At 60.5% G+C, this 27,765-nt stretch overlaps 2 protein-coding genes across 3 annotated transcripts; one reads left to right on the top strand and one right to left on the bottom strand.

The window, feature by feature from the left end:
- Positions 1 to 3,528, top strand: TMEM106C (transmembrane protein 106C). 2 transcript variants are annotated; one of them, XM_033083329.1, is made up of 8 exons: positions 1 to 85; positions 719 to 919; positions 1,013 to 1,076; positions 1,423 to 1,582; positions 1,663 to 1,803; positions 1,948 to 1,997; positions 2,245 to 2,298; positions 2,592 to 3,528. In XM_033083329.1, the coding sequence occupies exons 2-8, from the start codon at positions 727 to 729 to the stop codon at positions 2,689 to 2,691; spliced, it is 762 nt and encodes a 253-aa protein (XP_032939220.1). In that variant the 5' UTR covers positions 1 to 85; positions 719 to 726; the 3' UTR covers positions 2,692 to 3,528. The 2 variants fall into 2 exon arrangements, with proteins under 2 accessions (XP_032939220.1, XP_032939219.1); XM_033083328.2 differs by having other exon boundaries at positions 2 to 109.
- A 1,746-nt stretch (positions 3,529 to 5,274) lies between these two features.
- COL2A1 (collagen type II alpha 1 chain) lies at positions 5,275 to 23,537 on the bottom strand. Its single transcript, XM_033083376.1, has 53 exons — positions 23,369 to 23,537; positions 20,733 to 20,749; positions 20,486 to 20,518; positions 20,333 to 20,365; positions 20,143 to 20,196; positions 19,844 to 19,945; positions 19,416 to 19,493; positions 19,113 to 19,157; positions 18,976 to 19,029; positions 18,834 to 18,887; positions 18,664 to 18,717; positions 18,506 to 18,559; positions 18,361 to 18,414; positions 18,156 to 18,200; positions 18,013 to 18,066; positions 17,839 to 17,883; positions 17,673 to 17,726; positions 17,494 to 17,592; positions 17,300 to 17,344; positions 16,948 to 17,046; positions 16,516 to 16,569; positions 15,602 to 15,709; positions 15,384 to 15,437; positions 15,206 to 15,304; positions 14,548 to 14,601; positions 14,360 to 14,458; positions 14,225 to 14,278; positions 14,021 to 14,074; positions 13,790 to 13,843; positions 13,630 to 13,683; positions 13,496 to 13,540; positions 13,146 to 13,244; positions 12,944 to 13,051; positions 12,802 to 12,855; positions 12,511 to 12,564; positions 11,644 to 11,697; positions 11,507 to 11,560; positions 11,329 to 11,436; positions 11,158 to 11,211; positions 11,024 to 11,077; positions 10,440 to 10,601; positions 10,246 to 10,353; positions 9,952 to 10,059; positions 9,720 to 9,773; positions 9,437 to 9,544; positions 9,022 to 9,075; positions 8,815 to 8,922; positions 8,667 to 8,720; positions 8,441 to 8,548; positions 7,229 to 7,517; positions 6,781 to 6,968; positions 6,213 to 6,455; positions 5,275 to 5,906 (listed from the first exon to the last, which is right to left on the bottom strand). The coding sequence occupies exons 1-53, from the start codon at positions 23,535 to 23,537 to the stop codon at positions 5,760 to 5,762; spliced, it is 4,341 nt and encodes a 1,446-aa protein (XP_032939267.1). The 3' UTR covers positions 5,275 to 5,759.
- Positions 23,538 to 27,765: the final 4,228 nt, after the last annotated feature.

Raw genomic sequence — 27,765 nt, 5'->3', positions numbered from 1 at the left:
GGGAGCGGGGCGCGCGCTGGCGGCGGGAGTAGGGCGCCCCCTGCCGGAGAGCGCTGAGGGAAGGGGGCCCCGCGGGAAGGGATCTGTGAGGGCCGCGCCTGCAGCGGGGGTCTGCGAGGGGAGGGGGCTCCGAGGGTGGGAGATGGGAGGGGGAGCTCCTGAGAGAGGGGGGTCTGCGAGGGGAGGGGGCTCCCGAGGGTGGGAGATGGGAGGGGGGTCTGCGAGGGGAGGGGGCTCCGAGGGTGGGAGATGGGAGGGGGAGTTCCTGAGGGAGGGGGGTCTCCGAGGGGAGGGGGCTCCCGAGGGTGGGAGATGGGAGGGGGAGCTCCTGAGAGAGGGGGGTCTGCGAGGGGAGGGGGCTCCCGAGGGTGGGAGATGGGAGGGGGAGCTCCTGAGGGAGAGGGGTCTGCGAGGGAGGGGTTCCTGAGCACAGAGGGGTCTCCAAAGCGGGGTTCTCTCAGGGAGGGGGCCCGTGAGGATGAGGGAGTCTCTGAGGTGGGGGTCTCGGGGGTCCGTAGCGCGGCCCTTTCCTCTCGTGGGGTCTCGGGAGCTGTGGGGGTGCTCCTGAGCCCCGGCCCTGTTCCTCGGGGCTCTCAGTGCAGGGGTGCCCTGGGCCGTCCCCTGTGGACGGGGACACTTCGTGGTGGCTTTGGGACCCCTGAGAGGGGCACGAAACGGCTTCAAAACCCCCTTTACCAACGCTGAGCTGCCGTGCCAGGTGACACCATGGGCCCTGTGCGATCCCTGTCCGCCCCCGGCGCTGCCCCGAGCCCGAGGAAGGCCGAGGATGAGGAGCAGGAGCGTTTATTGCCCAGCCAGGAGCCCGGGGAGGACGCGGCCAGGATTCCCTACATGGAATTCGCGGGCCAGGACAGCATCACCTGTCCCACCTGCCAAGGCACCGGCCGCATCCCCACAGGTGGCTGCTCCTGGGGGCCTGAGCGCTCCAAAAAACAACTCTCGACAGCAAAAAACCTCACTTTTTAATGTTACTCCCATTTTTGCTTCCCAGAGCAGGTGAACGAGTTGGTGGCTCTGATCCCCTACAGCGACCAGCGGCTTCGTCCTCAGAGAACGTAAGGGATGAGTTCTTTCATCGCTTATTGCTGCATTTAGGGGTTGTTTTCACCCCAAAAGATAGGATTTGAACCATGATTTTAAATATTTCTGCTCTGGGCACCACCATCCCACTCCTGTCAGTGGAACTTTGTGTGCAACTGCAAAAAAACCCCACAAAATGCTTCTTTGGTTGCTCATTGCCCAACCCCAAATGCGTAAAGAGATTTTGAGCCATTTCGATATTAAAAATGTGACAGCAGCTCTTGAGTGTCTTTTCCAGGGAAACCAAACAGGGCGTGGGGTTTTTAGGGTCTGGATCTTGCAGAGGAGGTGAAGGATTTAATGTTTTTGTTTTTTTCCCAGGAAGCTCTATGTGCTGCTCTCAGTGCTGCTCTGCCTGCTGCTGTCTGGCCTGGGGGGTTTCTTCCTGTTCCCCCACTCCGTGCTGGTGGACGATGATGGCATCAAAGTGGTCCAGGTGTGGTTTGACAGGAAAAACTCCGCAGTCCTCCTGGCCATCACGGTAAATTTTCTGCGGATTTGGGAAAATAAATCACCGGGGGAACGAACCAGCAAGGTCAGGGCTGTTTCTGTCCCCTCCAGGCCACCCTGAGGATCAGGAATTCCAACTTCTACTCGGTGACAGTGAGCAGCCTGAGCAGCCAGGTGCAGTACATGAACACCGTGGTGGGCAGCCAGCAGCTCACCAACGTCTCCAGCATCCAGCCCCTGAGGGACAAACTGGTACTGACTGGGAGTTCTGGGGGCTGCACCCTCGGCATTTCAGCGTCCAGTGGCCGCAGCAGCTTTTGCTCTGTCCACTCCCTCACAAATGGGGCTGACGGGTGATTGAGCTGCGCTGCAATCTGATTTTCTGCTCTGTTGCAGGTGAATTTCACCGTGAAGGCAGAGCTGGGTGGATCTCTGTCCTATGTCTAGTAAGGATTTACTGCTCCTTGGAGGTACCTGGGGGAGGTACAGGGTTGGAGCTGCTTTGATTAAAATGTGGGGAAATAATCTGGATGTCACTCGCTTTTCCTGCTCAATTCCTTTGCCAAGAATTTTCTCAAGGTGCTGTGAGATGCTTTTGTTAACACCAAAGTGAAAAATACCAGCAGGAGCTGCCAAAACCCCCAAATTCCTCAGGTTTTTCACTTGCCGACCAATTTCCTTGATCTTTTCCAGTTTTTTCTGCACTTTGCCCAAGGTGAAGGTCCACAACATCGTGATCCTCATGAGGTGGGTCCTGCTCCTGCTTTGGGTTCTTGCAGCTCTTTTCCCACCTCAAAGATTCTGTTCTGTGGTTCCTGAATCCCAAGGGAATTCCAGCTGTGGATTTGGACTCCAGAGAGAAAATCCTGCTTGGATTTTCCCCAGATTCCCCCCAAATCCACCTCAGGGTCAGGTTTTAATCAGCCCAGGGGGTAGATCTGGGGTGGAGCTGCAATTCCCCCTTTTCCACCAAACCCGCAGGAATTTGGGGGTTTCATTTGAGGACGAGAGTTGTCTGATCTGTCCCTTTGCCCTGCCAGGACCTCGGTGAAGCTCTCCTACATCGGGCACAGCACCCAGAGCGCCCTGGAGACCTTCCACTACCTGGACTGCAGCTCCAACTCCACGGGGGCACCCTGAGGGGCTCGAGAGGACAAACAGGGACAGACCTGCAGCCCCGGGGCCCTTTGGAGCCCTGCTGGGGGCTGCTCCTTCCCTTCCTCTTTGGGAAGGAATCTGGAGCTTTCCCTCCCGAATTAAGGGCTGAAATCCCAAAGATTTACGGGGTTTGCACCTGTTCTGGAAGCTTGGCACCGTCAGGGTGTTCTGGGGGAAATGGATTCGATTTTTGCGAGTAAATGAGTTTGTTTTTTCAGAGGAGGTGAATTTATTTTCCTGCTCAGTGTTGCCAGCACCTCAGGACCCCAAAAAAGGGACAGTTCCCACCAGGAATGCTGCTCTGTTACACCCTGGAAGGAGGCAAAGGAACCCAAACCTTTGGAATTAATTTTTCCTGCTTTTTCCCCTGTGGCTCCGACCCCTTTGGCATCCAGAGGCTCTTCCCTGGGGTTTGAAATCCGGGAATTTGCTGCTTTTTGTGCTCCACTTCCCAAAGCAGCGGGGATTGGAGGGGGTTCTGTGGGAGGCTGGGATTCCAAGGCCTCCCTGCCGGGAGCTGGACATTCCTGCCGGCCGCTATCCCGAGGAAAATCCAGCTGCCAGCTCGGCCCCCGCAGCCCTTTGGCATTTTGCCCCTTTTTGGGAGTTTTTTTCTGGAAGTTCAGCCCTTGTTTCCCGTGGGATTTGGGAGCCAGGCACAGCTACAGGTGAGGGAACCCTTCCTCAGTGGAAAAATTACTGGATTTTTGGGTGACAGTGGCACAAAATCCATGCTTTGCTCCCTTTTCCAGCAGGAGATTCCTGCCCCTACGGCGTTTTTAGGGCTGAATCCTCCATTAAACCTGGTTTGGATCTTTCCATGTGCTGTCCTTTATTTTTCATATTGGAGAAGGAATTGATTTTTCCTAAATCCAGTGCTCTACTGGGATTGCTCCTGTGGTGTTTTTTGCCCCAAAACCCCCCTTTTGCTGATGGATTTCCACAGAATCCCAGAATGGGTTGGGCGGGATGCTAAAGCTCATCCCATCCCACCTCCCACCATCCCAGGCATGGGAAATCCTCTGGGAATGCCCTCACAGGAAGGAATTCCTTCCCCAAATCCCACCCAGACCTCCAGATCCCAGGACACTCCCTGTGTCCTGTCCCTCTGTCCTCTGTCCCAAATCTGTTCCCAGCTCTCCTGAAAGGACACCCTGGAGCCCTCTCTTCTCCGCTGAAGAATCCCATTTCCACCAGCCCTTCCCAGGGTTTTTGAGGAAAAATGAGGAGGAAAAAACTGAACCAGGTGCCCATTCCCAGCTGGGACCAGTGCCCAGAATCCCAATCCCAACCTCCTTCCCTGGTGACCCAAAACTTGTCCCACAGACCCCCCAATTCCCACTGAGTTTTCTTTTTCTTTTTTTAGGAGAAGGAAGAAATCCCAAACTTTGCTTTTCCTCCGTTTTCTTCCCCTCCTGGCGGGGTTCAATCCTGATTTTGGGAGGGTCTCCCCACATTCCCTTTCTGCCTCTTTCCCCCAGCCCTATCCCACTTTTCCAAGGATCCTGGAGGGTGTTTTGGAGGGGCTGCCCCCAGCAGGGATCCCCGAATTTGCTGCTTGGCTGCACCAGGAGGGGAAAGGTTTGACCCCAAACCCTTTGTGCAGAGCTCCCATCGTTAGGAGAGCCTCTTAAAGGGCATTTTTGGGTGGAAAATCCTCTTTAATCCCCCAATCCTCCTTAATGAATTTCCCCTGCCAATGTTTTGGTGCTTGGCCACAACTGGCAGCTGCTGTGCTTGAAGTTGGGAGGGTTTAAAACTCAAATTCTGCCCCAAAATGGCTTTTTTTAAAAGCTGTTTTTAAAAATCCTTTGAAGTTATAATTTCTCCAAAGAGAAGTTTTGCCACGCACAGAGGCAAAAAGAGGAGTTTTGACCCAAAAGAATTGAGATGGAACTCAGGAATTCCTCACCCAGGAGCTGCCTGGGGCCTCCTGCACGAGGAATCTGAGCAGGTCTGGGGCTCTTCGGGGTCACTGCGCTGATTTTCGTCAAGATCATTTTAAAAAATCCCATTTCTGAGCTTTTTGCCTGTAATGAACAGCCTGGTGAGGAGCAGAATTTCCATCTGGGATTTTTTATGGCACAGCAAGAGGGGACGACCACGGTGCTGCAAAACAGCCCAAAATTGAGTTCTTGGAGGTAAAAACCAGGATAAAATCCGTGGGCAGGAGGGGACAGCCACCCCTTCCCCTGGTGACACCAAGATTGTCCCAATCCTAATTATGGGACAAGGATTCCACAATTAAACCTGCTTTTCCAAGATTTTCCACTTCAAAATTTTTCACTTTCAAATTTTTCCCTTTTTTTGGGGACTTTTCCTTTTTCCCCTTAGTTTGAAGTATCCCAACACAAAAAATTTGCAGTTTTAACCCAAAATGAGGATTTTAAAGGGATTTTTTCCCAAGCTAAAGAACTTTATAGTGATCGAAAAGGAAATATTTACATCACTGCAAACACACCCTCCTCAAAAAAAAAAGAGACTCAATTCAGCTTTTACTTTCCACCAAAAGTTTTTTTTTTTTTAGATTTTTTTTTCATTTTATACCAACAGATGTTAAAAAATACAGACTTGTTTTACAAGAATAGCACCATTTTTTGATTTTTTTGTGTGTTTTTAAACTCATATTATACATGAACATTCCTGTAGGGGTAAAGGGGCAAATTTGGGGTAAGGAGGGGATTTTTGATACCTGGATTGGTGAAATCCCGTTTGTTTTTTTTTTTTTCAGGGAAAAAGGGATCACTGACATTCCCACCTCCACCTGACCTCAAAAACAGGTCTTCCAGGAAGAGAATAAATAAATATTAATGGGTTTTCCTTTTATTCTGGTGTTGGGGTGAGGTGGTTGCTCCCTGATTCGGGGTGAGCCCTTTCAGTGCAGAACTTCTCAGCTCCTTTTTGGGGTGGATCCCGTTTTTTGTGGTTTTTTTTTTTTTCTTTTCTTAAGGAATTGGGCTGGGCTTTTTAAAAAAACAAAAACCAAACCAACAAACAAAAACCACGACAACCAAAAACAAACAACCACACCAAAAAAATCCTTTTTTTTTTTACAAGAAGCAGACGGGGCCGAGGTCCACCCCGAACTCCTGCTCGGGTCCCCCAATGTCCATAGGTGCAATGTCCACGATGGGCAGGCGCGAGGTCTTCTGTGAGCGGTACTCGATGACGGTCCTGCCCCACTTGCCGGTGTGTTTCTGGGGGAAAAACGGGGCAGATGGGGTTATTGAATCCTCCAGAACCTTCCCAGTCTCAGCCTGAGCCCCATTCCATCACTAAACCCAGCTGGGCCGCGCTTCCCAGCGTTTCTGTGGGAAAACTCTGGAAAACGGGGTTTGGAGTCCCCACCCCTGAGCACCACGGCCAGCAGGAGCTGTGACACGAAGCCTGGTGGCGCTGTCACCTCAGGAGTGACCCTCGCTGCCCTGTGAGTCCCCTCCAGCCCCGTTAACCCCTTGATTTCCAGGCTGTGCCTGGCTGCCCCGTCCCCCCGCGGCACGCACCGTGCAGCCGTCCTCCAGCACGCTGTAGGTGAACCTGCTGTTGCCCTCGGCGCGGATCTCGACGTCGTTGGAGCCCTGGATGAGCAGCGCCTTCCTCAGGCTGCCCGACTCCTCGTCCAGGTAGGCCACGCTGTTGCGGCAGTGGTAGGTGACGTTCTGCGAGCCCTCGGTGGACAGCAGCCGCAGGAAGGTCATCTGGATGTTGGCCGTGTTGGGCGCCAGGTCCTCAGCGCCGTAGCTGAACTGCAGGGAGTGGGGACGGCCTCAGCTGGGGTGTTTGGGGGAATTTTGGGGGTTTGCTTGCCCAGAGGGGTGCAGGTGCCACAGCCTGATGCCAGAATTTCCATGGAAGTCTCTAAATCAACCAGTTCTAGTACAAACCCCATAAATTTCACCCCAAGGAAGGATGTCCCTCCAAGTTTTCCGTATAACCCTGAAATCACCCAATATCTGATGGAACCACCAGAAATTTCACCCGAGGAGGGATATCAGCTCCCACTTTCCCATCAAACTCCCTGCCCACCCCTTTTCCGTGTGTTCCTCGTGCCCCTCCCGGCCGGACACCCACGTGGAAGCCGCCGTTGATGGTCTCGCCGAACCAGACGTGCTTCTTCTCCTTGGATTTGCTGCTCCACCAGTTCTTCCTGGGGATGCTGCCAGGGCTGGGGTACACGCACGTCTCCCCCGTGGCCATGTTGCAGAAGACCTTGATGGCGTCCAGGGTGCAGCCCTGGTTGGGGTCGATCCAGTAATCACCTGTGGCCAGAGGGCGCAGAGTGAGTGACCGCCCGGCCTTGGGGCCAGTGAGGAGGTCAGCACAGCCCTTGGTGTCCGGGTGGGCGGTGGAGGAGGGGGAACACAGGGATGGACACAGATGGACACAGGGATGGACACTGATGGACACAGGGATGGACACAGATGGACACAGGGATGGACACAGGGATGGACACAGGGATGGACACAGATGGACACAGGGATGGACACTGATGGACACAGCACTGGAGCCTCTCTCTCACCGCTCTTCCAGTCGGGGTGGCAGAGTTTGATGTCTCGGCAGGTCCTGGCCGGGTTCTTGCGGGAGCCCTCGGGGCTGCGGATGCTCTCGATCTGGTTGTTGAGGGCCTTGAGCGTGGCGTCCACCTCAGCGTCGTGCGGCCGCAGCCCCGGCGCCGCCTCGTCCGCCCGCATGTAGCGCCCGGGGTCGGGGCCCTTCTCGGGCTGCCCCAGCCCCGCGAACGCCGACATGTCGATACCGGTGCCGGGGGGCCCGGGGGGCCCGGGCGGGCCGGGGTTCCCGGGGGGGCCCTGCGGGAGGGAGCAGCGCTCATGGGGGGATCGGCCAGGGGTTGGATCCCCCTGACCCCTGAATCCCTCTCTCCTGCAGGATCCCTCTCCTCTGCAGGATCCATCTCCTCTGCAGGATCCCTCTCTCCTGCAGGATCCCTCTCCTCTGCAGGATCCATCTCCTCTGCAGGATCCCTCTCTCCTGCAGGATCCATCTCCTCTGCAGGATCCCTCTGTCCTGCAGGATCCCTCTCCTGCAGGATCCCTTTCCTCTGCAGGATCCCTCTCCTGCAGGATCCCTCTCTCCTGCAGGATCCCTCTCCCCTGCAGGATCCCTCTCTCCTGCAGGATTCATCTCTCCTGCAGGATCCCTCCCCTGCAGGATCCATCTCTCCTGCAGGATCCATCTCCTCTGCAGGATCCATCTCCTCTGCAGGATCCCTCCCCTGCAGGATCCCTCCCCTGCAGGATCCATCTCCCCTGCAGGATCCCTCTCCTCTGCAGGATCCCTCCCCTGCAGGATCCATCTCCTTTGCAGGATCCCTCTCCTCTGCAGGACCCCTCTCTCCTGCAGGATTCATCTCTCCTGCAGGATCCCTCTCCCCTGCAGGATCCCTCCCCTGCAGGATCCATCTCCTCTGCAGGATCCCTCTCCCCTTCAGGATCCCTCTCCTCTGCAGGATCCCTCCCCTGCAGGATCCATCTCCTCTGCAGGATCCCTCTGTCCTGCAGGATCCCTCCCCTGCAGGATCCATCTCCTCTGCAGGATCCCTCTCCCCTGCAGGATCCCTCTCCCCTGCAGGATCCCTCCCCTGCAGGATCCCTCCCCTGCAGGATCCCTCCCCTGCAGGATCCCTCTCCCCTGCAGGATTCCTCTCCTGCAGGATCCCTCTCCCCTGCAGGATCCCTCCCCTGCAGGATCTCTCTCCCGCTGTCCCGCTCACCGCCGGGCCGGGCTCGCCGCTCCTCCCGCGGGGTCCAGGGGGGCCGATGGGTCCGGGCATCCCATTGGAGCCGTCCTTGCCAGAGGGGCCCACGGGGCCGGGGGGTCCCTGAAAAACCCCAGAAAGGGCTCAGGGCACAGCAGGGATAGGGCTGCCACCCCCAGGCATGGCACCAGTCCAGGGGCGCCTCGTTTTCCCCTTTTTCCCCCAAAATTGCAGGACTTACCCTGGGTCCGGAGGGACCTGCAGGCCCGGCAGCACCCTGGTCACCAGAAGGACCCTGGGAAGGAGAGGAGGGTGTAGGACTTGGGATCTCGCGGGAGATGTGGATTTGGGATCTGCGGGGGTCTGTGATCCCAAACCCCGGCACTTACGGGAGGCCCGGGCAGCCCCTGGAGCCCGGTGAAGCCCCGGTGTCCCTTCAGGCCACGCTCGCCAGCCTCGCCCGCCTCGCCTTTGTCACCACGCGGCCCCTGGGGACCCTGCAAGGGGGACACCGCGGGTCAGGGTGATGCCAAACCAGGATGCCAAGCCGCGATCCCAAACCGGGATCCTCGGAATTCTGGGTGGGAATCACTCACCGGCATCCCCCGAGCGCCAGCAGGGCCGGAGGGACCCATGGGACCCTGAGCACCCTGCCGGAGAAAGAAGGGGAGTCAAAAACAGCGGGAATGGGATTTGGGATTGGAGGTGTGGGATGTGGGATGTGGGATTTCATGTTTGCAACTGCCTGGGGTACTGCAGTCATTCCCAGTTTTATCTCCTGGGGTTCCCTGCTCATTCCCAGTTCCCTTTCCTGGAGTTCCTGGTCCATTCCCAGTTCCAGCTCCTAGGCATCCCAGGCGGATCCCAAACCAGGCTCCCAGGAATCCTCAGGAAGATGCTCGAAGATGCTCCTGGTGCCATTCCCAGATGATCCCGAACAGCTCCATGGCCCAGATTTGGGATGATTCCCGGTAATTTCCGCCTCCCCCCATCCCAGCGTGTGCCGCTCACCGTCTCTCCTCTGTCTCCCTGTTTTCCAGTGGGTCCCACGGGGCCGGGAGCTCCGGGAGCGCCGGGAGCGCCGGGAGCGCCCACGGGGCCGGTCTCGCCACGATCGCCCTGGGAACAGGGAATGGGGTTTGGAATCCCGGGAATTCCGGCCCTTGGATAGGTCCGGGAGAGATCCGGGACAAGGGAGTGGGGTCAGGAATTCTGGCTCTGGGATGGGGGCGAGTGCAGGGATAACAGGAGATCCCGGGAATTCCGGCGCTTGAGAAATCCGGGATGAGCTCACCTTCACTCCGGCTGCCCCATCCCTGCCCGGGGGTCCGTCAGAGCCTGGACTTCCCTGGGAAAAGAGGAAGAATTCAGTTTTTGCCTTTGAGATGGGGAAAAGTCTCCTTTTCCAGGCAAAATCCTATGGCAAAAACGTGCCGGGATTTTCCGGGATCAACCTTAGGGCTGTCCCCACCCAGGATCAGACAGGGATCCATCCTGGATATTCCAGACATTCCCGATTTTCGTACCTCTCTGCCGGGCTCTCCGGCCGGTCCTGTCAGCCCCGGGGGTCCCACGGGCCCGGGGGGTCCCCGGTCACCGGCAGATCCAGGTGCTCCCTGTTTTCCAGGCTCTCCCTAAAAAAAAACGGGAAATCCCCGCCGTGAGTGATGGGGGATTGCTGCTCCAACAAAGGGAAATATCGGATTGGGGCTTTTCTCCCTTTTCTGTGTGTCATCGACGGCAAATTTATGGAAAATGTGTCAGGCGTGTTTGGGGGTTTTGGGGGGGTTTTTTTGGGGTTTTCTCAGGGTTTCACTTACCGAGGGCCCGGGCAGTCCCGGGAACCCACGCTCGCCGCGCTGCCCCGGCAGCCCCACGATGCCGCGCTGCCCTGCCAGCCCCTGGGGACCGGGGGGACCGTCCGGACCCTGCGGGGACACAAAGGCCGTCAGTGCCACTCGAGGGGGGTGCCGGAGGGTCCGGGAGGCGTCCCCAAACCCCAAATCCCAAATACCGCGGGGCCGTCCTCGCCAGGCTCGCCCTTCTCGCCGGGGGGGCCAGCGGGGCCCTGCAGCCCCGGGTCGCCCGCTCGGCCTGGGGGTCCCGCGTCGCCCCGGGCGCCCTTGGGGCCGTCCTTGCCCGCGGAGCCGGGGGGCCCGGGAGGGCCGGGGTTGCCCTGCAAGAGAGATCGGGGTTAGAGTGAACTCAGGAGCGGTTTCTGTATTGCTGATCCATCCGTGATCCATCCCTGATCCAGTCCTGGCGCTGCTTGTGGATTGGGGAGCGCTGGGAATGTCCCTTCGGAAGGGGAGGGAGGTGGCACACGGGGGTGACTTTGGTTTGGGGACATCGTGGGGAGCAGTGGCTGCCCGGCCCCCGAAGCTGGGGGTCAGCGACCCTGGCTGACCCCGACTGTCCCGAGCGATCCCAGAGCTTCCGCAGGGATCACAACTGTCCCAAAATGAGCTGTTCCCAAACGATCCCAGCTTTTTCCCCGTGATCCCAACTGTCCTGAGCATTCCCAGGTCTTCCCAAGCGATCCTGGCTGCTCTGAGTGACCCCAGCTTCCCCCAGTGACCCCAGCTGCCCCCAACTCACGTTGGGGCCGGGGGGTCCGACACGTCCAGCTGCTCCAGGGAATCCGGTAGCTCCCTGGGGACAGAGGCAAGAGGAGGTCAGAGCCCGTTCCTCCTCCATTCCCCTCCCCTCTCCCCCATCTCCCTCCCACTCACCGGGGGTCCCTGAGCGCCCCGGGCTCCTTTGGGACCAGTGACACCAGTGGGACCCTGGGAAGAGATGGAAACCAATCAGGACAGTCAGTACATGGAGATTCCCAGAATTCCAGGGATGAGGGACCCCTGCAAGGGCTCAGCCCCAGTTTTGGGGATCCCGGCTGGACCCACCTGTGGTCCAGGAGCCCCAGAAGGACCTTGAGGCCCGGGGGCTCCAGCGTCGCCCTTCTGGCCAGGCTCCCCCTGTTCGCCCTTGGCTCCGGGCTGGCCATCGGCGCCCTGGGAAAGAGCCACAGTCAGTGGCCAGCAGCCACTGGGGACACTGGGACGGACTGGGGACAGAACTCACCGGGGGTCCGGCAAATCCAGCAGGGCCGGGGGCTCCGGGCTCTCCGCGCTCTCCCTGTGGGGGAAACAGGACGAAAATCAAGGGAACGGGGCAAATGCGGCACTGCCAGCACCGGCAAGGGGACAGGTGGCACTTACAGGGGCACCGCGGGCACCGGCGGCTCCGGACGGGCCAGGGGGGCCAGACTCGCCCTGGAAAGGAGAGAGGGGGAATTGTGGGAGATGGATGTGGTCGGTGGATCGTGTGGGATCTGTCCCAGAAATCAATTGGGATCTGTCCCAGGGATCAGGTGGGATCTGTCCTGGGGATCAGGTGGGATCTGCCCCGGGGTTTGGGTGGGATCTGTCCCAGGGATTGGGTGGGATCTGTCCCAGGGATCAGGTGGGATTTGCCCCAGGGATCGGATGGGATCTGTCCTGGGGATCAGGTGGGATCTGTCCTGGGGATCAGGTGGGATCTGTCCCAGGGATCAGGTGGGATCTGTCCCAGGGATCAGGTGGGATCTGCCCCAGGGATTGGGTGTGATCTGTCCCAGGGATCAGGTCAGATCTGCCCCAGGGATCAGGTGGGATCTGCCCCAGGGATCAGGTGGGATCTGTCCTGGAGATTGGGTCAGATCTGTCCCAGGGATCGGGTGGGATCGGTCCCCGAGATTGGGTGGGATCTGTCCCAGGGATCGGGTGTGATCTGTCCCGGGGATCAGGTGGGATCTGTCCCGGGGATCGGGTGGGATTTGCCCCAGGGATCAGGTGGGATCTGTCCCAGGGATCAGGTGGGATCTGTCCCGGGGATCGGGTGGGATCGGTCCCCGAGATTGGGTGGGATCTGTCCCAGGGATCGGGTGTGATCTGTCCCGGGGATCAGGTGGGATCTGTCCCGGGGATCGGGTGGGATTTGCCCCAGGGATCAGGTGGGATCTGTCCCAGGGATCAGGTGGGATCTGTCCCGGGGATCGGGTGGGATCTGTCCCTGTGGGAGCAGCAGCAGGGCCGCCCTGGGCTCACCTTCTCACCGTTGGGGCCAGCGGGGCCAGGGGGGCCGATGGGACCGGTCAGACCCTGTGGGGACAGAGGGGACAGTGAGGCCACCGCGAGTGTCCCTGGATGGCCACCACAGGCACGTCTGGCTGGCCACAATGAGTGTCCCAGGCCAGCCACAATGCCTTGCTAGCCACCATGAGCACCCCTGACTGACCATTGAGACCACCCCTGGCTACCCCCCATGAGTGTCCCCGGCCAGCCACCAAGGGCCAGCTGGCCACCATGAGTGTCCTTGACCGGTCCCCTCCCACTCACGCGAGCTCCGTCCTTTCCAGGGGCTCCCTCGGGTCCCTTCTCTCCGACGTCTCCCTGTGGATCGGGACAGTGCCAGTTTGAGCCCAGTTGAGCCCTGGTGGCACTGGTGGCACCCCGTGACCCCCATGTCACTGTCACTCACCCTGTCCCCCTTGGGACCGGCGATGCCGGCGGCTCCTCTCTCCCCGGGCATCCCCTGCAGCCCTGGGGGTCCCTGGGCGCCGTTGGGGCCGGCGGGCCCGGTGGCACCCTGAAACAGCAAAGGGACATTATTGGGGACATTGTCCCGTCATCCCCCCGTGGTGGCACCGAGCCACCCAGCGCTGTCCCCACGGGTCACCCACCTTGGGTCCGTCAGTGCCGGGGGTGCCGGGGAGGCCGCGGGGCCCCTGCAAGCCCTGGGCGCCGGGAGAGCCGCGCTCGCCGGGGAAGCCACGCTCGCCCTGGGGACAGCAGGACAGCTCAGTGGGGACACCGGGACACCGGCATGTCACAGGGCAGGTGGCAGGGCTGCCCTGCCACCACGCTGCCCTGGAGGGACTGGGAGGGACTGGGATGGGGGCAGAACCAGCACGGAACTGGCGGCCCTGGGACCCCCCGAGGTCTCCATGGGATGAGCACGTCCCCAGGACTGGTGACACTGCAACCCCCAAAGGTGACACTCTGAGACCCCCAGGTGACAGGTGACACTTACCCTAGGACCCACGAGCCCGGGGGCTCCAGCTTCTCCAGGAACACCCTGTGGGAAGGGGATGAACGGGTTTGGGGTCAGACCTGAGGGATTTGGGGAATCTCAGTCCCACCTGGGAGGGGACAGGGGGCTCTCACCTGATCTCCGGGTTTGCCGCTCTCACCGGGGGGACCTGGTGGCCCTGGCAGCCCCTGAGAGGGGACAGGAGCCACGTGAGAATGGTGACAGTGAGACCCCGGTGACTGGGGTGGCATCACCCCAAACCCCAAACCCCAAACCCCAAACCCTTGTGCTCACCTGGAAGCCGGAGGGGCCGGGGGCTCCTTGCTCTCCCCTCTCTCCTGCCGGGCCCTGTGGGACAGACGCTGCTCAAGGACCCCAGAAACCTTTGGGGTTTCAGACTTCCCTCAGCCAGCCACAAGGGCTGGGGATTTGTGGGTTTTGGGATCCCCCAGCAGATCCAGGGGGAGGTTTAGCCCAAATGTGGGTTTTTCAGCCCCAGCCCCGAGCTCGCCCCGTTGCACTCACGGCAGGTCCTGGGGGTCCGGCGGCTCCGGTCTCTCCGTCCTTGCCGGGAAGTCCCTACAGAGAAGGGAAACCTTGCTGAGCCCCAAATCCCATAAATCCCATTTCTCCCCCTTCTGTGCCTCATTTTCCCCCTTAGGTGCCTTCTAGGGTGGAGTGGCACCAAAATGTGAATTTTTGGGGGTTTGTGGGGGCAGAAAACCTCACCCTCAGCCCCGGTGCTCCAGGAAGTCCTTTTTCACCAGCTTTTCCAGGCTCACCCTAAAAAAGGATGGAGGATTTGGGGTTCCAGCCCCAGGGGAAGTCCCGGGTATTTTAAGAGGAAGAAGGGTCTGTACTCACATTGGCACCTTTGGGACCGGGGAACCCCATAACGCCGGGCTGGCCCCGAGCCCCCTGGGGGCCGGGGGGTCCCGGGCGTCCGTCCTCGCCAGGGGCACCCTGTGGGGACAGCGGGGTCAGCGGGGACAGGAGGCCACCCCAAACCCCAAATCATCCATACCCCAAACCCCTAATGGGGTGTCACTCACTGTGGGGCCGACTTTGCCTTGGGGCCCAGCGTCACCGGGGCGGCCCGTGAGACCCTGTGGGGACAAAAAGGGTTTGGGGACATTTGGGGACATCCCCCGGCGTGGGGGGCCTGACCCCATGGCCATGGGGTGACCCCAAAGGGCACCTGAGTTCCCCACGAAGAGTGGAGAACCCCAAGTAGGATTCTTGGGAACACCAAAAGAGAAATGGGATTTTGGGAATCCTAAAGAGTGTCTGAATTAGCAGAGAGCATCTTAATTAACCCCCAAGTTTCTTAATTAGCAGCAAGGAGTGCCAAGCACAACTCCAAAAAAGGTTTTAATGCCAAAGGGCATCTCGGCTAACCCCAAAAGGATTTTAGTAACCCCAAAAGCTCCTTAAACAACCCTAAAAGCACCTTATCAACCCAAAATCTCCTTGACCACCCCCAAAATCCCCTTACTGACCCAAAAGCACCTTAGCCACCCCAAAATCTCCTTAAACCAACCCTAAAAGTGCCTTAACCACCCCCAAAAGCATGTTAGTGACCCCGAAACCACCTTAACCAGCTCCAAAATCACCTCATTGACCCTAAAAGTGACTTAACCAATGACGCCCCCCCATCCATCCCCCAGACCCCACAGGTGCCACCCTGTCCCCATTTCTGGGGTCCCTCACCCTGGCTCCAGGCAGGCCGGGCTCTCCGGGGCGTCCGGGGTCGCCGGTGGCTCCTTTGGGGCCGGCCAGGCCGGCGGGGCCGCGCTCGCCCGGTGCCCCCTGTGCGGGGATTTGGGGTTAGTTTGGGGCATTTGGGATGAGTTTGGGATTGTCCCCCCCGGTGTCCCCGAAGTCCCACCTTGGGGCCGGCCAGCCCGTCCTGCCCGGGGAAGCCGCGGTTGCCAGGAGCGCCCTGTGGGGGAAGACAAAGATTTATGGGGTCTGGGGAGGGTTTTAGGGTCGAGGGGAGGATTTTTGGGATTGGGGTCGGTTCTTTGGGATCAGGGCTGTTTTTCTGGGGTCGGGGTCAGTTTTTTGGGATCAGGGTTGGTCCTTGGGGTCGAGGGCACCACAGACCCTCTCTCCAGGTGGTCCCAAAGGTCCGGCAGCTCCGGGTTCTCCGCGGGCTCCTCTCTTCCCTTCCTCTCCGGCCGGGCCGGGGGCACCTTGGGGTCCTGCAGGGCCCTGAGGACGAGGAGGAAAAGGGGTCACAAGGAGCCTTCATTCCCCCCGACCCCCCCGGGGACAAATCCCATAAATCCGAGTCCCCCTCGTGTCCCCCTCCTGTCCCCGCTGGCGCCGGGCTCCGCAGGGCCCCATTGATGGTGGTTAATGAGGCGAGGGGGGAATGTCCCCAAGGGGGGGCGATGTCCCCAAGGGGGGACACGCGAACACTGCGGCCATTGTCCCACTGCCCCCCCGGCCACCGTCCCCCCGCGGGAGGGGGACGCTGCCCCTCAAGGGGCCTTGTTAGGGGAACAGCTCATTAGGGCCGAGGAGGCGCCGGAGGGGAGAGAGGGACTGGGGATGGACACTGGGCTGGGGATGGACACTGGGATGGGGATGGACACTGGGCTGGGATGGACACTGGGGTGGACACTGGGATGGGGATGGACACTGGGATGGACACGGGGATGGACATTGGGATGGGGATGGACACTGGGATGGACACTGGGATGGGGATGGACACTGACAGGAACACTGGAATGGACACTGGGATGGACACTGGGCTGGGGATGGACACTGACAGGAACACTGGAATGGACACTGGGATGGACACTGGCATGGAGACGGACACTGGCATGGACACTGGGATGGACACTGGCATGGGCACTGGGCTGAGGATTTACAGTGGGCTGGAGATGGACACTGGGCTGGGGATGGACACTGGGATGGGGAATGAGGGGCCAGGACTGGACGCTCAGTGGACAATGAAGGCTGGGGATGGACACTCAGTGGACAGTGAAGGCCAAGGCTGGACACCAGCTCACCGTCTCTCCCTTGGGTCCCTGCTCGCCTTTGAATCCCGCGATGCCGGGTTCGCCCTGGGAAGGGGAGACGATGTCACAGCGTCCCCACAGCTGTCCCCACCCCATCCCTGTTCTCCAGGTCCTTGTCCCCATCCCGTCCTGTCCCATCCCATCCCATCCCATCCCACCCCCAATGTCCCCTTAGGGGTGAGGGCCAGGTGACCCAGGGGTGACCCTGGAGTGACCCCGGGGTGACCCTGGAGTGACCCCAGGGAGGAGACCCAAAGAAGGAAGGTGTGAAGGGGCGTGGCCTGGGAAGAAGGGGCGTGGCCATTCACTGGTGGGGGCGTGGTCAATGGATGTGGCGTGGTCAGTGGCCAGGGCGTGGTCAGTGTCCGGGGCGCTGTCACCGGGCGTGGCCGGGACCCCGCAGGTACCTCGGGGGTCTCTCACCGTCTGTCCCTTGGGGCCCAGCGGGCCGGTGGCTCCCTGGGGTCCGGGTGGGCCGCGGGGGCCGGGGAATCCTGGAGCGCCCGCGATGCCTGGAGCGCCCTGTGGACACCGGGGGACGTCAGGGACCCCGCAAGAGCCCCGTGTCCCCTCAGTGTCCCCAAGGTCCCCCAATGTCCCCCATCCCTGGGTGTCCCACAACCCCCAGGGGACCCAAATGTCCCCAAATCCCAGCGCAGCCCTCGGCAGCTGCTCCTCACTCCCGGTCAGTCCCTGTCCCCATCACCAGCGACTCACGGGGACACCACATCCCCGTCCCCCTCCCCGTCCCTGTCCCCACCCCGTCCCCGCTCACCGCCGATCCCTTCGCTCCGGGGATGCCGTCGGTTCCGGGATTCCCCTGCAAGCAGATTCCGCTGAGCTCCGTGCCTCAGTTTCCCCGGATCCGGCCCCGTTCCCGCCTCTCCCAGCTCTTGAGACAAGGCGAGGGGACGAAGCCACCAGGGCGAGGGGACGAAGCCACCAGGGCGAGGGGACACAAGGACTTACGGGGGCGCCGGCGGGGCCGGGCGAGCCGGGGGTCCCGGATTCTCCGCGGGGCCCCTGGGCACCCTCGGGTCCTCGCGCTCCGGTGGGACCCGCTTCACCCTGGGGGGGAGGTGACAGAGAGGGTCAGCGGTGACATCGGCACCCTCCTGTCCCCATCGGGACCAACCCTGTCCCCTCACCTTGGAGCCAGGCGCGCCGGGGAAGCCGGGGGCTCCTGCGGGGCCGACGGGACCCTGGGGACGAGAGGAGCGTGAGGGTCCCCCCGGGATGTGGGGGGCCTTGGGAGACCCCGCTGTCCCCTCGCGGGGGTGTCACAAGGGACGCGCCAACCCCCGCTGGACTCACAGGGGGTCCGGCCGGGCCAGGGAGGCCGTCGTTGCCACGAGCGCCCTGCGGGGAGAAGGTGCCGGGGGTCACGGGGGTGCCCAGGGCGGGGAACGGGTCCCCCCCGCCACCCCCGGGTGCCACCAGCGCCGCAGGTGACACCGCAGGTGACACCGCAGGTGACACCGCACTCACCGCAGCGCCCGAGGGGCCCGGGCGTCCTCGCTCTCCGGGCAGCCCGCGGGGACCCTGTGGGGACAGAGGGTGACAGGTGAGGCCGGGGGTGCTGGCCCTTCCCGAGCGCACCCGCCGTGCCTCAGTTTCCCTCTCGCACTCACCATGGGCCCGGGGGATCCGTTCTCGCCCGGGGAGCCGGACTCGCCCTGCGGGGAGGGACAGGGGTGAGCGCGGGGCGGGGACGGGCGCGGTCCCCTGGTGTCACCGGGACGGTCACCGGAGTCAGGGGACAGCCATCCCAGCACAGGGACAGTCACCGCGCCCAGGGGATTGTCCCCAGCACCAGGGACTGTCCTCTCCTCTCACCTTGGCTCCAGGTGCTCCCGCCTCTCCCTTGGCGCCGTCCAGGCCGGGGTAGCCCTGGGGACAGGGACACGGCGGGGTGTGACAATGGCAGAGCCACTCCGGGGGACACAGGGGACATGGGGACAGGGAGGGGACACGCACTCACCCTGTGGCCTTTGACTCCAGGCAGGCCGGGGGTCCCGGGGAAGCCACGAGCGCCCTGCGGACGGCGGAGAAGGGACAGTTGGGGACGGGGAGGGGACACAGAGGGGACACGGAGGGACAGCGGCGGCTTTGTCGCGGGGCCACCGGTGCCACGCTCACCTGGGGACCGGGGGGGCCGCGGTCGCCCGATTTGCCGGGTTTGCCGGTCTCACCCTGCGGGGAAAATGGGATTTTTGAGGGGTTGGGGACACAAAAATGTCACTTTCTGTCCCTCCTCAGCCCGGCTTCGGCAGCCGGCACCGCGGCTGAATGCCATGAATGTCACTTACGTCGTCACCGGGTTTGCCAGGAGGTCCCGGAGGTCCCCGGGGACCCATCGGACCCTGCAGGGGACAAAGAGGGGGCGGTGAGCGGCGCTGGGGGGGCAGTGCCCTGATTTGGGGAGGGGTGGGGACATTTGGGGACACTCACAGCAGCGCCTGGCTCGCCGGGCTCGCCGGGGTTGCCTTGGAATCCTTGGGGACCCTGCGGGGACAAAGTGACGTCAGCGGGGTGGCACCAGCCGGCCCGGACACCCCAAAATTTGAGGAGAAGGGATCGATACTTACGGGGGAGCCGGAGGGGCCGGGGGGGCCGCGGGGTCCCATGGGGCCCTGGGGGAACAGAGCGATGTCACACAGGGAGGGGACACCGGGGGGGGACACCCCCGAAACCTCCGAAGCGGGGGAGCCCCCAAAACCTGGGGGCTCCGGAGGGGGGGTCCCAAATGGGATCGGGTGTGGGGAGGGGGGATTTGAGGGAATTGAGGGGGAGGTTGATGGGATTTGGGGGGAATTGAGGGGACATGGGGGAGGTTTATGGAAATTTTGGGGGGAATGAGGGGAATTTTGGGGGTTTTGGGGTGACATTACCATGGGTCCCTGCATCACGCCCATCTGAGCTCCTCCGGCCTTCTCGTCGAAGCCCCCGGCCATCTGAGCCGCGAAGTTCTGCCAGGGGAAGGGGGTTCAGCACCCCGGAGACCCCAAAAAACCCAAATTCCCCTCAAAAAAACCCAATTCCCACCAAAACCCCCCAATTCCTGTCCAAATCCCTCCTTCTGTGCTCAAGACTCACCCAAATCCCCCTCAAAATCACCCCAAAATCACCCCAAATTCCCAAAATCCCCCTCAAAACCTCCCCAAATCTCCTCAACACCCCCCAAAAACCCCCTCCAAATCCCCCTCAATTCCCAGCAAAGTTCCAGGAAACCCACCCAAATTCCCCTCGCCCCCTCCCCAAATCTCCTCAATCTCCCCCCAGTATCCTATCTCCCCCCCTCTCCCCCCCAAATACTCACCCCCCCCAGGCCGGGGGGTCCCGGGGGGCCGGGGGGGCCGGGGGGGCCGGGATTTCCTGGGGTTCCGGGTTCTCCATCCCTGCCCCGCGGGCCGGGGGCGCCCTGGGGTGGGAGCACAAAAACGGGATTTGGGGGAGCCACGGGGGACTGTGGGGGGCTCCCACTCGATCTTTGGGGTTTTTAAGAGAGGCCAAGGAGGATTTTAGGGTTTCACAGAGGATGCTGGGAGGGTCACAGCGGATTTTTGGACATGTGGGGCGTTCCCAGTGGATTTTTAGGGATTCTGGGGTCCCGCTCACCTTCTCACCCTTCTCGCCGCGGTCCCCTCGCTGTCCCTGCTCACCTGCGGGGCCCTGAGGGGAGGAACAGGATGGGGGAGGGGGTGTCAGGAGTCCCCTACCCCCCTCCCCCCTCCCGCCCCTCCCCCGCCCCCCCAAACTCCCCTCCCCCCAAAATTCCAGAGATTTCCCAGCCTGGAGCTGCTCCCACCTGCGGGCCCGGGGGTCCTCGGGGTCCTACGACCTGTGGGGACACAAATGGGGGCGACATCAGGGCTCGGCTGGGGGGGTCCCGGCCCCTTTTTGGGGTGTCCCAGCCCCGCCGCCCCCTCCCAGCGCCTTTTGGGGTCTGCCCTCCACTCACATCTTTGATGTCACCGGGTTCACCTTTTTGTCCCTGCGAGGAGAAGCAGAGTGAGACCCCAAAACCGCCCCCAAATTCCTCTCTCTGCCCCCCCAGGGATGAGCACAAAATCTCCCCAAAATCCCCCAAAGCAAAGCAAAGGATGAACCCAGAGACCCCAAAACTGCCCCAAAATTCCCCCCAAAAGCCTCCCAAAGCCCCAAAACCATTCCAAAATTCCGGAAAATTGCCCCCCAAATTCACTCACCTTGGGGCCGGGCTTTCCTGTTGGAGATCCCCCGGGGAAGAAAAATAAAGATAAATTAATGAGTGGGACACACGAATTTGGGGTGGGGGCAACACGAGGTGTTTCCATCCTGGGTGGGCTGTAGGGCCAAACTGGGGGGGCACTGGGGGCTCCCCCAAAGCGGGGCCAGCAGCGAGAAGGTCGAGGGGGCTTTTTTGGGGCGGTTCGGAGGATTTTTGGGGATGCTCAACCCTTTAATCCTCCCCTCCCGGGCGGGGGCAGGGAAGGGTTAAAAAAAGGCAACTTTGGGGGTTTTGGAGGTTTTGGGGAAGCAGGTTTTGGGTTTTCTTCCATTTTGGGGTGAAATCCCACAATTGGGAACCCGGATCGGGGCTTTCTGTGGGGTTCCATTAATTTTGGGATACATTCCCGCAATTTCGGGGGATTTCCACCAAAATCCTTCTTCCAGGGGTGCAAAGTCCTCTCCAACCCCCCTTTCCCCTATTTTTTCTGTCTAAAATCCCCCAAAACCTCCAAATTTTCAACCAGGGCTAAAAACCTCCACGATTCTTCCCCCTGGGGCCGATTTCCCCCCGTTGTTTCGGGGTTAAGTTGCCTTTTCCCTGCGCTGCCGCATGGATGGCGCCATCCATGGCCGGGTAATTTATTTATTAATTCGCTAATTCAAGGAAATAAATAAATTACAACCGCTGGGCTGCTCGGTGGGGCAAATGGGGCAGCACTCTCCGAAGGGGATCTCGGGGCTGGGGCAGTCCCGCAGCTCCTCGCAGATGATTTCGTCGCACAGCACTGTCCCCGTGTCGCACACGCAGATCCGGCACGGCTCCGGCTTCCACACGTCCTTGTCGCTGTAGCGGTGCCCGTCCTGCAAGCAGCTGCCAGCCTCGGCTGCGGGGACAGCGCGGGGACAGCGTGGGGACAGCGCGGGGACAGCGTGGGGACAGCGCGGGGACAGCGCGGGGACAGCGCGGGGACAGCGCGGGAGAAGGGGATGGCACTGCCAGCCCCGTCCTGAACACGAGCAGGAGGAGGAGGAGGAGGAGGAGGAGGAGGAAGGGGACGCCAAAGGGGCCCCGCGGCCCCCAGTTGGGTGGGGACAGCTCGGGGACAGCGCGGGGACAGCCAGCAACGGGGTGGTGGCACTGCCAGCCCCCCTCTGAGCTCTCGCTGAGGCTCTGAAGCAACGAAGGGGACACAGCCCAGAGTAGCGACACCCCCGACCCCTTCCCCGGGTCCCCCGAGTGTCCCCGAGGTCCCCGCAGCCCTGGTGGCACCAGTGTCCCTACGGGTCGGGGAGGAGGGGGGTTGGTGTCCCCAGGCTGAACTCACGGCTGACCCGGAGGTAGCCGGGTGCTCCTGGAGGGTCCCGGGGGTCCCCCAGGGTCCCCAAAAAGGTGCCCCAGTGTCCCCATGAGGTGCCTCGGGGTCCCCAGGCTGCACACCGGGGTCTCCAGGTGTCCCCAGGGTCCCTGGGATGTCCCCAGGGATGACCCCAGGACACAGCCCAGGGCTGGCCCTCAGTGGACCCTCTGTCCCCAGCCAGACCCTGTGACCCCAACCGGACCTCACTGTCCCCAGCCTGTCCCCACCACGCCCCTGCTCCGGCTCATCTCCTGCACTCCCCGCTGTCCCTCTGTCCCGTCACTGTCACCTGCTGTTCCCACATCCCAGCTGTGCCCCTCTCGGCCACCTCAGGCTGTCCCTGTCCGTCCCCACTGTTCCTAAACTCCGTACACGCCACACACCTGGATCCCGAGCTGTCCCCCAGTGTCCCCACCGTGTCCCCCGCCCGCCCTGTGCCAACCTGCAGTGTCCCACGCTGTCCTTCCCTGCCCCACCTTGTCCCCCCACTGTCCCCCAGGCTGCCCCCGGGCGTCCCCCACGCTGTCCCTCCTCGTTCCACTTCATTGCCCACTGTCCCCCGATGTCCCCAGCTCTTGTCCTGGGGTCCCTCCGTCTCCCTCCCTGTCCGCCACTGCTCCCCCTCCCGCCATCAAGGTTGTCCCACATTTCTCTGACACTTGTCCCGGTGTCCCTGCGCTGTCCCACGGTGTCCCCACCTCCTCGCGCTGCTGTCCCCAGAACTGCCTCGAAACTTTTCCCCTTGTCCCGTACCCTGTGCCTCCATCGCAGGGTCCCCACGCTGTCCCCAGGTGCCTTCCTGCTTTTCCCTACCCTCCTCCTGCAGTCCCCGATATCCCCACACTCCGGTCTGTCCCCTCCCCGCCACTCTGAAACTTTCTCCGTCCGTCTCACACTGTCCCGCTATGTTCCCCGATGTCCCCACGCTGTCCCCCACCATCCTCATGTTGTCCCCCGGTGTCCCCACTCTCCGAGTTGTCCCCCCTCCCACCACTCTGAAACTTTTCCTGTCCATCCCAAAATGTCCCTTAGTGTCCTGCGATGTCCTCTCGCTGTCGCCCATCCCCTTTCCGCTCCGTCTCCCCTCTGTCCCCATTGTTCCCCTCTGTCCCCACGCTGTCCCCCCTCCCCTTCTCCAACTTTCCCTCAACGTGTCCCATTCACCCCCCCGGCGATGTCCCAGAACTTCCCCATCCCTCTTCCCTCTCTGTCCCCGCTCTGTCCCCGCTCCGTCCCCGCTCCGTCCCCGCTCCGTCCCCATGCCCGCCACTCACGGAGGTCTCGGTCCTGCGCGGCGGCGGCGGCGGCGAGGCAGAGGAGGAGGAGGAGCAGGAGCCCCGGCCGGGGGGCGGCTCCGGGGACCGCGCCGGTGGCTGCGGGCTCCGAGCGGTGGCCGCTGCGGACCGAGCGGTGGCCGCCGGGGGCCGGGCGGTGTCCGGGCATGGCGAGGCGGCTGCGCCCGATCCGCGCCCGGGGCCGGCAGTGCCCGCTCGGCCCCGCGGCCCCGTTTAAGTCCCGGCCCCGCCGCCCCCCGGAGCTGTAACCCGAGCCGGGCCGGCCCCGCCGGGCCCCCCGGACCTTCCCCCGGTGGCCCCGGACCCTCCCCCGGGCCCCGAGCCGGGCCGGCCCTCCCGAGCCCTCCCCGAGCCCTCCCCCGGCCACCACCGGGGCCAGAGCGGGCGGAGGGACCGGAGTGAGGGGGGATGCGGGTTTGGGGGATGCGGGTTTTGGGGGATGATGCGGGTTTTGGGGGATGATGCGGGGTTTGGAGGATGATGCAGGGTTTGGGGGATGCGGGGTAGGGGGGATGCCGGGGGTGAGGCGGCGCAGCCCACCCCACCCCACCCCACCCCATCCCATTCCCACCCATTCCCATCCCATCCTCTTTTCCATCCCATTTTTACCCCATCCCATCTCCATTCCTGGGTCCTGGGAAAATCGGGATGCCCCCGACCCCGCCCCGGGACGGGAACCCCCCAACTCCGTCCTCCCCCGCCCCCGCCGCGGTGTCCCCAAATCCCCGCCCCCCTCTGGGGCCCCCTCGGGCCCAGACCGACCCCTCCCCCCTTTCGTTGTCCCCATTCCCGGCGGAATTCCCGGCAGCAATTGTGGGACCAAGCTGGGGGGCACGGGGAACCCCCCCGACCCCAAACCCAGCGCAACCCTCCCCCGGGACCATGCCCTGCCTCCAAACCCCCCAAAATTCCCCTAAATGTCCCATAAACGCCCCCCCCCCCAATTTTTTGGGAGTTAGGGCGGGACTTGAGGGGGATTTGAGGAGATTCTGGGAAGGATTCGAGGGGCTTTTGAGGGCAACTTGGGGGGGGTTTGAGGGGAACTTGGGGGGATTTGGGGGGATATTTTGGGCGGGATTTTGAGGGTTTTGGGAGGAGTTTTGGGAGGGGGTTGAGTCCGGTTTGGGGGATTTCGGGGTTGCCATCCCCAGCAGGTGGAAGAGCGCTCGGCGTGGCCGGATCTGGCCGGGATCGGGGCCAGGCCTTGGCTCCGGCCGCCGCTTTCCGATGGAACAGAAAACTTGGGAATAAATCAAACGGCCAAGGAGGCTCTGCCCGACCCCTCCCCAGCTTCTGGGGAGGCTCCGCCGCTGTCCCCAGGGTGACAGAGCCGGGACAGGGCCAGGGACCACTCAAATCCCCCGAATTCCCCCAAAACTCCCTCAAACCGGGGTGGGGACAGCGGGCGGGTGCAGTCCCCGCCGTGGGGTGGGGACATCGCTTCCCGTTCCCCTCGGAGTGGGGACATGCAGGTGGCACCGGTGACACCGGTGATAGACAATGATGGAACTGGTGGCACTGGTGGCACTGGTGGCACTGGTGAATGTGGCAGTGACAGAGGTAAAGCGGGGCCCCCCGGGTTTGTCACTTGGCCCCGGTCCCTGATGGCCTCTCCAGAGCCCGGCGACAGACGGGGACAACGAGGGGACAGGGAGGTGACAGGGAGGGGACAGAGAGGGGAGAGAGAGGGGACAGCGAGGGGACAGGGAGGGGACAGTAAGGGGACAGCGAGGGGAACGAGTGGGGACAGAGAGGGGACAGAGAGGGGACGGGGAGGTGACAGAGAGGGGACAGCGAGGGGACAGAGAAGGGAAAGGGAGGGGACAGGGAGGTGACAGCGAGGGGACAGAGAGGGGACAGCGAGGGGACAGCGAGGGGACAGGGAGGGGACAGGGAGGGGACAGCGAGGGGACAGGGAGGGGACAGCGAGGGGATAGAGAGGGGAGAGAGAGGGGACAGAGAGGGGACAGGGAGGGGACAGAGAGGGGCAGAGAGGGGACAGGGAGGGGACAGGGAGGGGACAGAGAGGGGACAGCGAGGGGACAGCGAGGGGACAGCGAGGGGCTAGAGAGGGGAGAGAGAGGGGACAGAGAGGGGACAGGGAGGTGACAGGGAGGGGACAGAGAGGGGACAGAGAAGGGAAAGGGAGGGGACAGGGAGGTGACAGCGAGGGGACAGAGAGGGGAGAGAGAGGGGACAGGGAGGGGACAGGGAGGTGACAGCGGGCTGGGGGGCGGGGCGGGGGCGGGTTTGGGCTGGAACCGGCCCAGGGGGTGGCACCGCCCCGTTGTCCCCACCCCGGGGCCATCACCCGCGAGCGTCACCCGGCCTTGTCCCCGTCGAGTTGGGAGTAAATTTTACCAAATTCCCCAAATTCCCCAGTTTAGGATCAAGACTGCTCTGGGAGCGGAGGGGAAATTCAGTTTTTACCATTATTCGCCATTTCCCCTCCTTTCCCCCTATTTTCCTCAATTTTTGCCCTATTTTTGTCTCACTTTGGTTCCATTTTTCCTCCATTTCTCCCCTAATTTTGCCTCATTTTTGCCCCCTTTTACCCCTTTTTCAGTCCCGTTTTTACTCAATCTTGGTCCCAACTTTACCCCACTTTTCCCCATTTATATCCCATATAAACCTCATTTCTGGCCCATTTTAACCCCATTTTAATTCTATTTCCCCAATTTCCCCCATTTCTGCTACATTTCTGCCCCATTTCCCCCCATTTTAACACCGACCTTACCCAAATTTAAACCTATTTCCTAACCACTTTTGCCCAGATGTTTGCCCCATTTCTGCCCCACTTTTCCCAGACTTATGCCCCATTTTCCCCCATTTTCCCCATTTTCCCCCATAATTTTGAGCCATTCCCCATTTTTATACCATTTTTCTCCCTTTCCCCCAGTTTCTGCCCCATTTCAGCCCCTCTTTTACCCAAATTTTCCCCATTTTTGCCCCATTTCCCCCTGTTTTCTCCCCAATTTCTGCCCCATTTTCCCCTCGAATTTCCCCCCTTTTCCACCCATTTCCCCCCATTTTGTCTCTTCCCTCCCAATTTTTCCCACTTTCCCCAACCACCCAATCCCATGAAAACCCCAAACCCAGAGAGGGAGCCAGGAATTTATAATTCCCTTCAAAACTGGCGTTTTTAAACACAAAAATTCCCCAAATTCAACTTTTTCCCTCTGGCACCTCGCGATAACCTCAGATCTGGCCCCAAATATTTCCTGGGACGCTTTTGGGACTGGGGAGCAGAAAAAGTACCTTTATCCCCTCCAAACCCCCAATTTTTATTTTTTTCCTACTAATTTTGCAGCTGTTTCACTCTGTATCTTGAATTATACCATAAAAATTCCAATTAAAAAATAATATTGAGATGATATCTTTTTCGAACCTCAAATTTATTTTTTTAGGGGAAGCAAAGTCCCGGAAAATCTCCAGATTTGGGGAGGTAAAACCCCCCAAATCCCCAATTTTAGGCAGGCAAAACCCCCAAAATCTCCAAATTTGGGGTGAATTCATGCAATAAAAGCGATTTTGAACACCCCAAGCCCCACAGAAAATCCGATTTTGGGGCGAATTTACTCCCCAAATTTTTAATTGGAGGGATCCAAAATCCTCTTTTAATCCTTTTCCCATTTACAGTCTTCCCTTCCCCTCCTTTTCCCGGTGGGTAGAATCCCCAAAATTCCCTTTTTCACCCAATTTTGGGGGTTTTGTCGCACAGAGCCCCTTTGTCCCTTTTCCCCCTGGAAAGGTGGGAAGGGGCCCGAAATGGGGGAAAAAACCGGGAATTTTTGTGGGATGAGGTCAAAGCCTTCCCCCTGTGCGTGGCCTCTTCCTCCTCCTCCTCCTTTCCCTCCTCCCCCTTTTTTGGGATGAAAAGGCGATTTTTTGGGAAAGGTACAAAGGGATCCTTTCAGGGAGCAAGGGGGGGTAGCTCAGGGCCCCGCCGGGGATTTTTTGGGGGTTATTTTGATTTATTTTGATTTATTTTGGTTTATTTTGATTTATTTTTTATTTTTAAAATGTTTTTATTGGGGTTTTTCTTGCATTTTTTGGTCAAAGAAGATATTTTTTGTTATTTTCTGTATGTTTTTAGAATATTTTTCAGCATTATTTTGATTTTTTCAGGGGCAGTTTAATTTTTTGAATTTTTTGATTTCTTTGTGTGGTGTTCAAATATTGCCTGGCATTATTTTTTTATATTTTTGGGTATATTTTTATGTTTATGTGGTATATTTGTGTATTTTTTGGTTTTTAAATTTTTAGTGCATTTTAAATTATTTTTGCATATTTAAAATATTTAATTATATATAATTTATATTTATATTTAATATTTCAATTTTTTTTGAGTATTTTTGGTGTGGTTTCTATTTTTG

This window comes from Catharus ustulatus, chromosome 31 (genome assembly GCF_009819885.2).
Source record: "Catharus ustulatus isolate bCatUst1 chromosome 31, bCatUst1.pri.v2, whole genome shotgun sequence".
In the NCBI taxonomy this organism is placed as follows: Eukaryota; Metazoa; Chordata; class Aves; order Passeriformes; family Turdidae; genus Catharus; species Catharus ustulatus.
The sequence above is the reverse complement of the archived record's forward strand: the minus strand, read 5'-3'. Positions and strand labels throughout refer to the sequence as shown.